General features: G+C 48.0%; 1 protein-coding gene and 1 long non-coding RNA gene across 4 annotated transcripts in view; both read right to left on the bottom strand.

Annotated features, from left to right (window-relative positions):
• Positions 1–371: 371 nt before the first annotated feature.
• LOC309871399 lies at positions 372–7,745 on the bottom strand. Its single transcript, XR_014315256.1, has 3 exons — positions 5,855–7,745; positions 3,827–4,078; positions 372–462 (listed from the first exon to the last, which is right to left on the bottom strand). It is a non-coding gene; the product is annotated as an uncharacterized lncRNA (long non-coding RNA).
• A 4,066-nt stretch (positions 7,746–11,811) lies between these two features.
• Positions 11,812–14,202, bottom strand: part of SYNDIG1 (synapse differentiation inducing 1) — a 179,350-nt gene continuing 176,959 nt past the window's right edge. For all 3 annotated transcript variants that reach the window (XM_082744373.1, XM_082744375.1, XM_082744374.1), the window contains exon 4: positions 11,812–13,017. In XM_082744373.1, coding sequence (XP_082600499.1) covers positions 12,859–13,017 — 159 coding nt within the window. In that variant the 3' untranslated portion in view covers positions 11,812–12,858. The remainder of the gene's footprint in view (positions 13,018–14,202) is intronic.

Genomic DNA, 14,202 nt, shown 5'->3' on the forward strand with positions numbered 1-14,202 from the left:
AGAGAACTGCTCAAGATTACACAGAGAGAAGTAGTAGAGTAGGATTTGGGTGTCCTGTTTCTGGATTATGACAGCCTATAGCCTCAGGGAACCTGCCCACTTAGGGAGACAGGACAGTCTATCTGTTCAGCCTCATTCCTTTGTATGACCAAAAGTCTGAATCACCAATGTTAACACAAGTCCATTTGGTTACTTTCTGGTGCCTAAATAATTCAAGGTAGGCAAATGGATCTCCTTGGGTGGCCCATCTGGAATGGGTGGAAAGCACCTGAGAGCAGAATATTGGGGTAGGTCATGAAGCTGATTGTTCCAGAGGCTGCAGCTTCTGTGTGTTCCAGGTGCCTCGCAGAGCCACCACTAAGGATGGTCAGCCGTTTGATGACAACCACACATCAGACGAATGCTCCCTGGGACCTGGACTCAAGGACCTCCATCTGGCTCCTTTCCTGTGCTCTCACTGCCCTAGAAAATCAAACAGAAACTTGCCTTTGGGAACAGATATCTTGAAGTTTGCTCATTTTTGCTTTAGTTGCAGGGAGTATATTTTTCTATTTCTCAAAGATTAAAAGAAGAAGTTTGTTAGAGCAATGTCACAAAGCAAATCACCTCCAAGGAGACTTTTTTTCTTAATTTTTAAGCAAAGTATTTTCGAAGTGAAGCTAGAGTCTCCAGTTCCCCTCTTGTAGGAAACTAAGGCTTCTGATGATGCTCGCGGGTGGGCTTTCATGATGTCCAGCAACGCTGGACTTCTTTTCCTCAACGCTTTGAACCATTTTCTTTTTAAGTTTGTGGTTGAATTCTCAGAGGCAGAGAAAATCCACTCTCTTTGAATAGTAGCCTTCCTGTTTCTGCATTTTCCTTTATGGTAAGAGGAACCGCCTTGCCCGCTGAAAGGGGCTTCCATCTGACCTCTGAGTCTCAGTTTCCCCACGTACAAACAAATGTCCCCACCTGCTTACTTCACAAGGGCATTTCGCGAGAGGATTAAGTCCAGTCAGATTCAAATATATAAATCACTTTCTCAAATGATCAATTAAAAGGGAAACAAACTAGTGCATGAAATAAGACATCCGTTCTCAAAAAAGTACCCCTGAAACAAATAATACTAATTATATGTTAGTAAAAAAATAAAAATTACAATGTTAAAAAGAGAAAAAAAAAAGAGCGAGGAAGTTATAGTCATGTCAACAACCATGATGCCAGGCGGAGTTAGTAATCATAATGACAACAGCCCAAGCCTGGTGCAGGCTTCTCCCCTCCCAGGCTGTGTCACACTGGGCCTGTTACCTGCCTCACCTCATCTACTCCTCATGGCGGTTCCGTGGGAGACGATGGGCCCCCCACCTTCATGATGCAGTCAAGGCTCAGAGGTGTTTGAGAACATGCCCCCTAGGACCCCAGCACGTCCTGCCAACCTGATGTCTGTAAGTGGAATAGCTCTGTTTCCCTGAAGTTCACAGGCATGGAGACAGGGAGCCCTTGAGCAGAGGGGCATGGTCTTCTTAACTCTTTATGCCTCAAACCCAGCAGTGTGCCTGGCACAAACTAGATCTTTTACCTTTTTTTTTCTTTTTTTAAACCATGAACCATATCATTTGTCCAAGCAATATGCATAATGTGGAAGCTGTCCCCCTCTGCTGACCACCCCCACCCCCGCCAGGGAATAACCACTACCATGAATTGTGTGATTTCCATGCCCCAGCTTTTCATTATACTTTTATCCCCGAGGCATCCTTCATTATGGTTCAATTTTTTCCCCTTTGAACCAGATCTAAATGGATCACAATGTGTATCTTCTGTGACTTGCATTTTATTGCTTACTGCCATGCTGAGATTTGCTCAGTTGATGTTCCCTTGTTTTCAGGGCCCCAGAGTCCCTCCAGGGTTAATGGCCAAGAGTCTGCAATAAATGCTGTTGAGTAAATGAATGGATGAAGGTCTGCATGTGTCCCAGCATGAAGGAAGGAGAGAGAAGTTCTGAATCTGCAGGCAGCCTGAAGGCAGGGCCTGGTAGGTGTCCACACTTACCTGGACCTCTAGGGGTGTGCCCATCTGTGACATGTCCTTGTGTGGGCTGGGGGTGAGGTTAAAGGATGGTGGGGGACCTGGTTAGGACTGGGCATGCCACACTCAGGGATCAGGGATCCAGGGAAAGTAGAATGAGAGGAGCCTCCTAGGGGCCAAAGTTAGGATTTCAATTCCCTATTCCTACTCTCACCCCAGAGGAAGCTCCCAGATGCATGCTGTATGGGGAGGAAAGTCAGGCTCTAAGCACCTCTTAATTCCACTCCCTTCAACATCTCAGAACAGGAGGGCTGAGGTACACACCTAAGGATCACTGATGAGCTCTGAGTTACCAGATTGCCAATATTTGTAGGTGGGATCATGGATGCAGCCATTCATAACGTCTAGAGAGACCATCCGACATGTTTTCTATGTTTGCTTCTTGTGCACATTGATATCCCCAGCTTTTTGCTCACCCATGACTTTCCTCAGGATATCTGTCCATGGACACAGACTGACAAAAGTTCAGGATGGTTCTGGTGAGTGCCAGCAACTGAGGTCCTTTGGAGGACAACTGCTGGGGCCATGTATCCCCAACCTCTGTGGATTTTTTTGTTTTTGCTGTGGGATGGCTTCTGTTTCAGGCCCCATTCCTGCTTGGTGTTTCTGAGGTCAGGGTATGTCCTGGAGAGGACAGGCCACAGAGTGGCTAAACATCAGATGGGATGGACTTGCCCCTCAGGCTGAGGAGATGGAATGCAATTCTGCAGGAAGTGTAGAAGACTTTTAAGTAGAACTATGATATACCACTTGGATAATCTGTTATCTTGTGAGTGTGCCCATGAGGGAGAGAATTAGAGGCAGTTTGCTTCTGGGCCCTTGGGAAATATTCACTTTTAAGTCACTTACTGAGCAAAAAAGAATTAACCTCAAACTTGAAAAAAGTTAAGGAGAAAATTGGTGGCTCAGTGAGCTGGCTGCAGGGATTTGTCAACAGAAAAGCCAGAGGAGGTTAAAGCCACTAACCCTTTGTTCTCATTGTTCAAGTTCAATCAACACTTGGAGAGGACCCTGCAAAATTAGCCCCTGGAGGATGTGAGCAGCATGGGGAAAGATGTGCCCTGCACACTAAGGAGGGTTATCCAGGCATCGGGCAACCTCATCACCTGTTTCTGGGAACTCATGTATGGGATAGGGTTGTGGTGACAGGCAGAGTCCACACACCGTGGTAGGAAACTAATCTCACTGTGTTATAGTCCTATCTTGCCCACCTTTCTCCATGATTATATTAAGTGCCCTCTTTCCAATGTGTGCACAAAAAAAAGAGAAATGCCTCTGCACTCGCCCTCACAATACCCCTTGCTCTCTGAGTTTCTCAGCTGGTCAGGATCACTTTCACATGTCCTGCTTCTGCCAGTGAGCCACTCAGGTTGCTGAAGGGCTGGATTGGGGAGCCTGAAATGGAAGTCCCTTCCTAGTGATCTTAGAATGAATTCATTTTATTTGTAATCAAAGAAGACCAGAATTCAAACTCTGAGAAACCAGGGCTGAAGACAGGACCCTAACATAATGCCAGAGCATGGGGTGCTCCCAACTCATCCTCCTGGATCCTGATTAGAGGTTGCTGGCCCTGGGGGCTAACTGTCAGGACTTGGATAACGGAAAGGACCATTGAGAAAGTCCCTGTGATTGATGATCCAGGGACACTTCCTGTGATCTTTCATTACTAAGACCTACAACCTTCATTCTCCAGCTTCCATATCTTACTCACTTCAAGATGGGCTTCTCCTTTTGGTTTGGACAGGCTTAGCACATCACTCACCTGGAGAGGATGGGCTATGCATAAAATCGCAAATTCAGTTTAATTGAATTCAACAAACACTTAAGGGAAGCCTTCTTTCCACAGCATTCCAGACGTTACAGCAGTGCTCCATCATCAAGGTATTTAATTGCAATGCACTCCACGGATGCAAAGAAAAAGAGAGCTCTGGAGGCAGGGTAGAGGGAGGGACACTCCTTAAATAGTTGTCTCAATCAATGAGCATTTATCTAGAGGCCACAAATGCAATCAAGCCTGAAAAAAAAAATCAATGCATTTAAAGCCAACCCAGGCAAAGAATACAAGCAGTTTTAAGGTTTTCCATCCATTGATGAGGGGGATAAAGAGGTTCCTGAGGGGATGGTCAGTGTGTGTAAGGTGATGATTCCTTCAGTATTCTGAAGGAACAACAGGTGGCCTGACAGAAAACTGACTAAGGGACCCTCAGAAAACCCCATGTCAAGGGTAATGGCCACCAGGTTGGGCTGGCACGTTGTAATATTCCTGCACATGCTGCACTGTTACCCACGGTGAGACACCGAGATGACCCCTTGATGAACGGGGGCCCCTCCCTGCGGTAAGATGAGGTGGGCCATGCTGTGCACAGGGTGCCAGAGCGTTGCTGTGCAGGGCTATGAATCCCAGCTTGTGATACCTGCTAAAATAATGTAAACCTTTTACATTATACTCTTAGTTTATTGGATCTCTCTGTTTTACATTACAAAATGTCCAGGGTAACTTTAACTACATGAGATTTTCTCTTTATGCTCTTTGAGAAACTATTTCAAGAGGCATCCTGTAACACCCAAATATAACATCTTTGTCATCTACATCATCAGTGATTATCGCTGGAGCCGGCATGCGTCACCCCTATGGCATGATAACCTGAACTCACCCCTCATTCCGGCCATCCTAGCTCTTCTCCGCAAGCCTCCCGCATCCTTTGCTGATGTTTACAGAAAGAGGAGCACAGACAACGAGGTACGTCCATGCCTTTGTTAGGAAGGGAAGGACACCAGCCTGGGGTGGAGGCCCTGAGTGAACCTCAGCTGGCTTCAGGCACATTTGTGTGACACCCCTTCACTGATGACACATGAAGTTGGAGCATGCCAGCCATTCATGAAGCTCTAAGCCTCTTACTATCCCAGGACTTTGTGTGTGTGGTGACACCTGAGCTGGCCTCGGGGCATCTCAGTGTCACCCCCTTGGATTCACCATCCCTGCAATCCTGGCCACCTCTGCCTGGCCCCTTCCATGCTCATTCTGTCACTTGCCTTTGTTTCTTCATGACTTTCCCAAGCTCTGCAGTTACTTCAACAGCTGTTGGTTTATAGGTCCACTGTCTGTCTCCTGGTTCTTTCTCTTACTGATCACCATATCCTGTGAGCTCAGATCAGCACTGAGCCCCGAAATAAGTGTTTTGGATAAATTTATGCATCCTTAGTCATGCATATCGATCATCTGGGAATGAGTTCTAGGGGCTGATGTTATATGTTCCAGAGTTCACATCAGGCAGGGGCCCCTGTGTGCTGGGGTTGTGGTCAGAGAAGGCTTTCTGGAGAAGGCAGGCCTTGGCTGGCCCTAAATGATGGGCAGAGTTGTTCATGGGCACTGGATGGGGCAGGAAGATGCTTCAGCTGTCGCAGAGGCTTGTGTGCCCGGACCACCATCAGCCACCTCCCAGCTGCTGTTTACCTCGGGGGCAGGGGGCTATAGGGTCACACTGAGATGCCCTGAGACCACCTGGAACACTCCAGGGCAGTGGTACCCAGAGTGCTTTTCAGGCTGGGGCAAAAACCTTGTCTTTCCAAATCTGAGCTGCAACATGAGAGCTCTACTGGAAGTGTGGGTCTGGAGGACCCCTATTGGATGCTAAGGGAGAGCCCCAACTTGTAGGTGTGGGGTGGGCAGGGTCCAGGGCAAAGATGTGGGCTCCTTATGCCTGAAGTTGCTTGAGGAGGATTCTGAGGATGCTGTCGGGATGCTGGAGCTGCTGAGGAGGTGTGGGAAGCAGAGCACAAGGCAACCCACCTGCTCATGGCTTCTTCGTTGTGGCACATTCCTCAAGATCCATCCTTCAGGCTCCGTGGCTCCACTGTGGCTGGGGGATCTTGTCTGGCTCATTTTTCATGGAATCAAATTTGCTTTTCTAACTTTTAAGTTGCAAAGCACATTTATTTTCACTTTGACATACAACTTAGAAGTGAGGGGAGTTTTCCCGGTTCCACCACTGTAATGCAGCTCTGCTCCCAGAAAAACGAAGCTGGGTTTTAGTTCAGGCATAAGGAGCCCATATCTTTGCCTGGGAGGTGCCCAGGCTTTCTTCTCTGACTGATGCACAAGCAGAGGTGCCGCCATCTAGGAGACATGGGTCTTGTCTGAACTCTGGCCAGCTATGGACCTGCTCTGTCATACAGGCAAAGTCCTGGTCCTCAGACCCTCAGTTTTCTCATCTGTAAAGTGGGAATGAAGAAACTGCAACCACCTGGAAGGGTTGAGGTGAGATTTAAGAGGGAAAGGGGACATGATGATGTCTACTTCCCACTGACCATGTGCTGGCCCTAAGGGCACAGGCTTCCTCCTTCCCCAAGGCCACCACCATCTTCCAGAGATGTGGGAACATGGGCTTGATTTTCCTAGGCTCAAAATAAAATAAGATCGATTCCGTCCAAGGAAGGGTAAGGGGCCAGAAATCTCAGTCCAGGGCAGTGGAGAGAGCATGCTGGACTTCCTTGGTCCTGGGGCTTCACATCTGACCCGTGATAGTTTTGGAAAACTAGAAAGGCCACCCTCTGTTTCTCCTGAGCACCAGTGGCAAACATATTGGATTCTATCCTAAGGAATTTGTTGGAGATTTGACATTGTGAACCTTGGATTCAAGTAGAACAGTAGCGTGATTCAGATTCTTGTTACTTGTGTGACCTGGGACCAATTCTTTCCCTCTCTAAGCCTTGGTCTTCCTGCCAGGATACGGTGGACACAGTAGTGTGTAGCACCTAGCCCCTGGCATGGACAGAAATTACAACCCTAGAGCCTGGTGACTGACAGATGTCCTGCTCTCTGTAACTCCCTGTTATCCTCTGTGTCACTGTTCCTTTATCCTTGGATTCTTAACTAAAGAGGACAACCGAAATCAATTCTTCAGCCACCAGATTATTATTCTGTAGGTAGGTGGCCTTCTTATTCTGTGGAAATCGAGACCTTAGCCTTCAGCTGTGCCCAGCATGAACAGATGTACCGTGATGACCATGCCCTCTTCTAATTTAAAGTCCTTGTTATTTTAAAAAGACCTATTACCTGAGAATGCACAAGGTGCCAGATGGAGATTGGTTTGGGTTACTTGAATAGCTAGATCTTTCTGGGGATGATAATGAGGGGAGAGTCATCTGGGACCTCTACACTTCATTCCATCAAGGACAGAAATGAAGGGTGTGGGATACTGGAGTGACCTGATTTCTGTTTCTAAATCAGGCACTGTTGCTTGATAGTGACCATCTCTTTCTTCCTGTTGTACAAGGATCTCTTGAGGGAGTAAAGGAAAGTCCTATGTCGAGGTGCCCCATTGGGAGACTGCAGCCCTTTACCAGCTCTCATCTAATCCAGGCTCTCTTCCTATTTACTGGGAATACATTATGCACCAAGTCAATAGGAAAATGCATATTTAAGAAAATTTGTTGGGACCATATGCAGGGGATGAAGACATTAATTGATTGAGAAGAATGCTAACTGTTCCCTATCTTGTCCCAGCTATACATCCAGATTAGCTTAATAGAATAGTTTGAATCTAAATATGGATTCTCTGGTATAGACAGACAACAGACCCAAATCCCTGTTTGCTTTCCAGCTGAGTCATGAGCTGCATTAGGTGACATGAGGTGTCATAGTCAAAAGGCCCCAGAAAATGGACAACTATATGTGGTGTGGCCCTCCCACTCTTGAAGCTGTAGTGACATTTTATCTGTCATCTATCAATCATCTGTCAATCAATCAATCATCTGTCTACTAGCTACTTATCTACCTCCCTACCTTTTAAATTGGCCCCAAATGACCCTATTTCAGTGAAAAACCAGGTACTGCCCCCTAAAGCCATCGGGATGCAGTGGACACATGCCCTGGCACTTGACCAGCCCCTCGCAGAATGACTTGCTTTCCATCAGTTTCTAATGGGCAGTTGGACACATTGGCGGGGTGGTGAACTGAGACAGGTGAACCTGCCTCATTGGCCTGGGTAGGCACAGCCCTGCACTCACTGTGTGTTAGAGAAAAGGGCATCTGGGTGACAGAGGGCAGTGATGGCTGTCATCTCGCTCTCCAGAGCCTGGATCTGCCACAGTGACTGCTGCATGGCAGGTCCCGGTGAAGCAGCAGTGGGGACCACAGCACACAGGCCAGAGCAGTCACAACGCTGTTTGACAAGCTCAGTGGAGGCAGAAAAGCTGAGACAGTGTGTCCAACAACACCTTGTGCCTCTCAGCACTGTCTGTGTTTGGAAAGTTCGGGAATGTCTCCAGCCTGGTATTTCTCCCTGGAGGCACCTGCGTTCTCTTCTGTCACCTCCATGATGCTTCCTGAGACAAAGAAACTGCCTTTTCCACCTGGTGGATTTGCACACATCTTTTGAGCCTTCAAGGGCCTGCCCCTGCCCTAAGATGCACTCTCTAGGACAGAGACCTGTGTAGCGCTCCACTCCCTGTGGTTACCATGCCCTGCTGTGTCAGGCTGCTGCACTTGCTCTTCTCATTTCCCTGGAGTTTGTTCAGAGGCTGCAGCAGGCCATGGTCCACCTGTCATCCCTGCAGCAAGGGGCAGTCACTGGCCAGCAGAAGGCTGCTGCACCCTAAGTGCAGGGCCGGCAACTCCCACCCCTTCCCTCCTCATCCATGTGGAGCTCTGACCCCTTGCTCAGCAAGGGGCTCGGCAAGACCTGCAAGGGCTGGTAAACGGGACTCAGCAAGATGACAAATTCCTTACTCATTTTACATGCTTGTCTGGCAGGGAGCCAGCTGTCTGCAGGCCCCGAGCGTCTGTGAGTTTGATGTCCACTGTTGCTTTGCTAGGTTGAACAGAATCTATGGATGAGAACCTCTTGGGAGTGCACCAACCCCTTGAGCAGTGCAGCTCATCCTGGAGACCAGGGAAGGGTTTTTGAGAGGTCATAGCAGTGGGAACATCACACAGACGTCAGAAATGTCTTTCCACTTAGGGCTCTATCTGAGGCTCCTAACCTCAAAAGCAGGAAGAGGTGAGAACGTGGCCTCTAGATAAGAGATGGTACAGCTATACTTCCTGAGAGGGTGGCCCTAGCTCAGAGTATGAATTCTAACATTTATTGCCAAACTGGGTCACCAGATGTCAGCACCTATGACAACAAATACAGGTGAGCTTCGAGGTGCATAAAATTGTCCTCATAAGGGCTATTGCTCAAGCCAGTTCACCAGGGGCCTCTAAGAGACACTATAAAACTTCAAAGGCAAGGCCCTGAAATGAGCTCTGAAAGGCAGTGCTGGCCGTGACTCAGCTGCTGTAACATTTGGCATCATTTCCTAGAGCGATAGCAGCTGTTGGCAAATGGTCAGGCTGGTGTGTTGTAAACCCAGGGGCTGCTCTGAATGAGAGTTCCTCTAACATCTCAAGAGGTACATGGTGACTGGCTGGGTGTTAGGAATGCCCTGTCCCAGCTTTTGGAGAGACCAGTCCTGTTTCCTAGCTCTAGCTGTGACGCCTGACTGTGACATCTTGGGCAGCCGCTGAGGGCTCAGGGACGGATGGATGCAGCCTCTCTCACTGTGTCCTCCATGGGAGTCACTGTGGTTCTCTGGGGAAAGCTGGACTCTCGGCTCAGGCAGGGACACCAGGTGAAGCAGGGGACACCTGATGAATCCAGGGGTACCTAGTGAAGCAGGGACAGAGAGGAGCTTGAGGGGGAACATCTCTAAGGATGAGGGAAGGAGATACGTAGAGGAAGAGAACCCACCCTAACCATGTGTGCCAAAGTCACCTTTTCCAGGGAAGTCAACCCAACCCCCCTCCTCATTCCCACCACCCTCCGGCAAAGATATGCTGTGAAACACAAACCAAAGCTGCTTTTATGTTCCCAAGAGTCTTGACCCACAAACAATGTGATCTGTGCCCAGAGTTTTCTTACTTTGTAGAACCATGGTCAAGGCTGCATGGTTCTTAAGAGAAAACTGATGGTTGGGTTTGCATCTTGACTTTGCTGTTTTCCTGGCATGTGATTCTTGGGGGAAATTACATATAAAATGCTTGTAGTCAGGAGTTCTTGCAAGATTGAAATGAGTGGCTTGTGGAATGGGGAGCTTCTTCTATGGTCAGGAGTGAGGCGGCAGGTTCTATCTGTTGTGTGGGCAGGGTGGCACCAGGCTGGGGAATCTCATCCTCACTGTATAGTTGCCACGTGCTGGCTGAGCTACCTTCTCTGAACCTCAGTTCTGTTGCCTGCCTGACAGGTTTCTTGGGATGATGTGAGCTGATGTGGATCTAGTGCCCAGTGCAGGGCCTGCCTGCAGCGGTCAGTGCCCCATCTGTGGTGGCTGCACTAACTAGAGAAATGTGAGTCTAGAAAGGCAGACGCAACCCTGACACACGAAGATGGCCGTGCTAAGCATCAGTCAGTAATAGCTCCGCTGAGGATGGCATTCAACCACTTCCTACGACACCAAGGCCGAGCCAGTTGTAGGAATGGGCCACAAGGGGTCCACCTGTCTTATAAGCTGCAAGGGCACGCATGCTTCTTTAAGTTGTCCTCTGACTGGTTTGGCCTTGACCCTAACAACCTGAAACTCACAGGGCCACCTGTACCATACGGTCTTGTGCTGGTTCTTGAGAAAGACGGGACAGAACTTGAGAAAGTACAGGGAGGCCCAAGTCCCTTTAGCATGGAGCATTTCCATGTGGAAAGACAGGAGGCTGAGAGAAGATGGGAAGGTGGTACAGCAGGAGACAGAGCATGTGGGCATCAAGGGGCTGGGATACAGCAGCCATGACAATGGTAGTGGAGATGGTTGGGAGGACATAAGGGGTGGATTCTACTTCTTAACCAAATCCAAAGAAATGGAACTTTGGGTGCCTCTTGAACTTAAAATGGACCAATTTAGGACAAATACAAATAGGCCATTTTACACAAGTTTGGTCATGATGAGATATCGGGCTGAGAAGATGGGACACACAAGTCGTGGGATGGGTTGTCCAGAAGACTGAGAGCAAACACAGGGACCCCATCACCAGCACATGAAGTCACCGGTAGTCCTCAGAAGTGGACATTTGTTATCCTTTCCTAGAGATGAGGTTCAGAGATGTGCACCCATAAGGATGACACAGCTGACTTGACCCCAATCCATACACTCCATCACCAAGTTACCCTGACTCTTACAGGGAGCTTTGGGCTTCCTCCATATATTCTTCTTTGGATTAGGGCCTTTGATTATATTTCTGGAGCATCCACTAAGGAGAAATGCTAGATGGAGCTTGGATTTAGCCCAGAAAGGCAGTGCTAAACACTTTTAGAATATTAAGCATTTAAGGTCAAGGGCAAGGAGGCAGGTGAGGGAGATGAAACACGTTGAAACTCTTTTTTCTAGGATGGTGGCTCCTGACTTGTGCTGCATATGGGAATGACCAGGCAGTGGCCCTGGTCAGGGACATCAGGATTTCTGGAGCTGGGATCCAAGTAGCAGGGAGTGTTTAAGTGCCATGCATGGATGGAACCACTGTCCTAGAGAGATGGCCTCTGTGTCCCCTAATATTATTATTAGGATAAGGATACTAACTTAAGCAGCCAGGGGTGTTGTGACCCTTGTCTAAGGAGACCCTCCTACTCTTTTATCAGCTGAGTTCCAGGTTGCTCTGTAGTTAGACAAGTGAAAAGTAGAAATGAAACCCAAGACTGGAAATTCATCAGGAAAAAAAAAAAAGTCTTAAGCAAGAAAGCTAAAAGATAATTTTTTTGTTAAATAATGAACACTCGTAAAACAGCAGTGAAATGGTATTAAAATGTCTGATTACTTATTTCTCAGCATTCGTCTGATAACTTAAGCAGCATGAAGCAGTAGTTGCACTTAAAAAAATGACAAGAAAATAGCTATTCATTTAGTCGACAGGGAAGGTTCATTTCTTTTTAAAGATCACTGGTGTCACTGCTTATCACCAGGGCGAGTGTCAACGCAGGCGTCTTTATGCTGAGACGGTGTCCACAGCTGCTTTGCCTTCAGTTCCTGGAGCAAACCTTGGTCCTTCCAGGAAGGGTCTTTGGAGGGTCTGCAACCTGCCCCCCACCCTAGATCAACGAGGCCCAAGACTGAATATTGCTGCGTGGTGGCTGCTGAGTTTGGACACATTCCAAAAGAGGCTGGATGTTCCTAGGCTGGGGCAGCATGGAGGGAGTGTCCAGTAGGCCTGGGGATAGACCCCATGCTATTCTGGTTTTGCATTCTCAGGGCTGGACCCATCTGAAGTCCAGTGATAGCTGGGAGTTTTGCTGGAAGTGTTGGTTCTCTTCCTGCCAGCCCCATTCTCTTCCTGCAAGGGAGGTTCGTGGATGGGGGAATGCCGGTGGAGTGAAGCAGGGCCACAGACAGAAGTGGCGTGTCCCCTGCCCTCTGCCTATTGCACCATATTCCATAAAAAATAAACACATTTGTACTGTTTGTGTATTGCTAATGCTATGGCATTCCAGGCACTGGCAGGCTGCAGAGAGAACTACACTGTCATGAATCCACCAGAATCCATCCAAGAAGGCCTTGCAGATCAGGATCTCTGGAGCTTCCCTTTGGAAAGGTCAGCAGTGCCCATCTGCCTCGTGCTCTACACAGTGCTGTGAAAATGATATTAAAGGGTAAAAACAAAAGAAATCCACAGGTAGAAAAATCCCAGGGCTTTATGGAGCCGTTCGGCAATAACTGAGAGTGTACAGCATCACACAGGTGTGTCTACCTGCGCGTCCACCCCTTGCCAGCCCTGTCTTCTTTGCATCTGCGTACGACTGGCCCCGGTTCTTCCCCTGTGCGCCTGGATGAAGCTCATAGGTGGTTGTTCTTGGAGAGGTAGGCGATGAGGGCCACAGCCACGCCCACGTAGATGCCGGTTCCGATTGTGATGGACAGCACAGCCAGGAACAGGGCCCGTCGGGAGCTGGTGCTGGCCTGGTGGAAGTCCCCCTTGGCCACGGCTTTGTTCGTCTGTTGGGGAGAAAGGAGGGAGGAGAAAAGGAAATCAAGATGAGCAAGCGGAGCAAACGTTGTAAGTGTAGTGCTCACCTGTGGCGCACTTCCAACCTTGAACTTAGTGACAGCAGACAGGGAGAACTCACTAAGAGGTAACTGGGCATGCTCCAGCATGGTGGAGGCATTCCATAACTGGTAAGGAAGAAATAGAGCAGCTATTGCCTGCCCAGACAGCAAGGCAGTCAAAGCTTTAAAAAAAAAGGAAAGAAAAGAGCCCCTAGGAATGCCCATGGATGGCAGCACTCCACCACCAGTGTGGGGCCTGTGGCCTTCAGCACCAGGATGTGAGGGAGAGAAGACATATGACACCCCCAGCACCCTCATTTCTATAGAAGGCTATCCTTTCTTTCCTTTGAATAACACTGAATTTTTTTTAACACCACAAAATTATTTAATTAGTAAGTGACAGAGCTGGAGTTTGTACCAACATATATTGGTTTCAATCATTGGTTTTTTTTTTTAATTTATTTTCAGCATAACAGTATTCATTGTTTTTGCACCACACCCAGTGCTCTATGCAATCTGTGTCCTCTCCAATACCCACCACCTGGTTCCCCCAACCTCCCACTCCCCGCCCCTTCAAAACCCTCAGATTGTTTTTCGGAGTCCATAGTCTCTCATGATTCACCTCCCCTTCCAATTTACCCCAACTCCCTTCTCCTCTCTAACACCCCTTGTCCTCCATATTTGTTATGCTCCACAAATAAGTGAAACCATATGATAATTGACTCTCTCTGCTTGACTTATTTCACTCAGCATAATCTCTTCCAGTCCCGTCCATGTTGATACAAAGTTGGGTATTCATCCTTTCTGATGGAGGCATAATACTCCATAGTGCATATGGACCACATTTTCCTTATCCATTCGTCTGTTGAAGGACATCTTGGTTCTTTCCACAGTTTGGCGACCGTGGCCATTGCTTCTATAAACATTGGGTACAGATGGCTTTTCTTCTCACGACATCTGTATCTTTGGGGGTAAATACCCAGGAGTGCAATTGTGGGGTCATAAGGAAGCTCTATTTTTAATTTCTTGAGGAATCTCCACATTGTTCTCCAAAGTGGCTGCAATAACACTGAATTTTTAAAAATATGTTCACATTTACCTGATTTAATCTTTACAAACTAGTAGTGGTGTGGG

Source organism: Mustela nivalis, assembly GCF_964662115.1.
Source record: "Mustela nivalis genome assembly, chromosome: 8".
NCBI classification, from domain to species: domain Eukaryota; kingdom Metazoa; phylum Chordata; class Mammalia; order Carnivora; family Mustelidae; genus Mustela; species Mustela nivalis.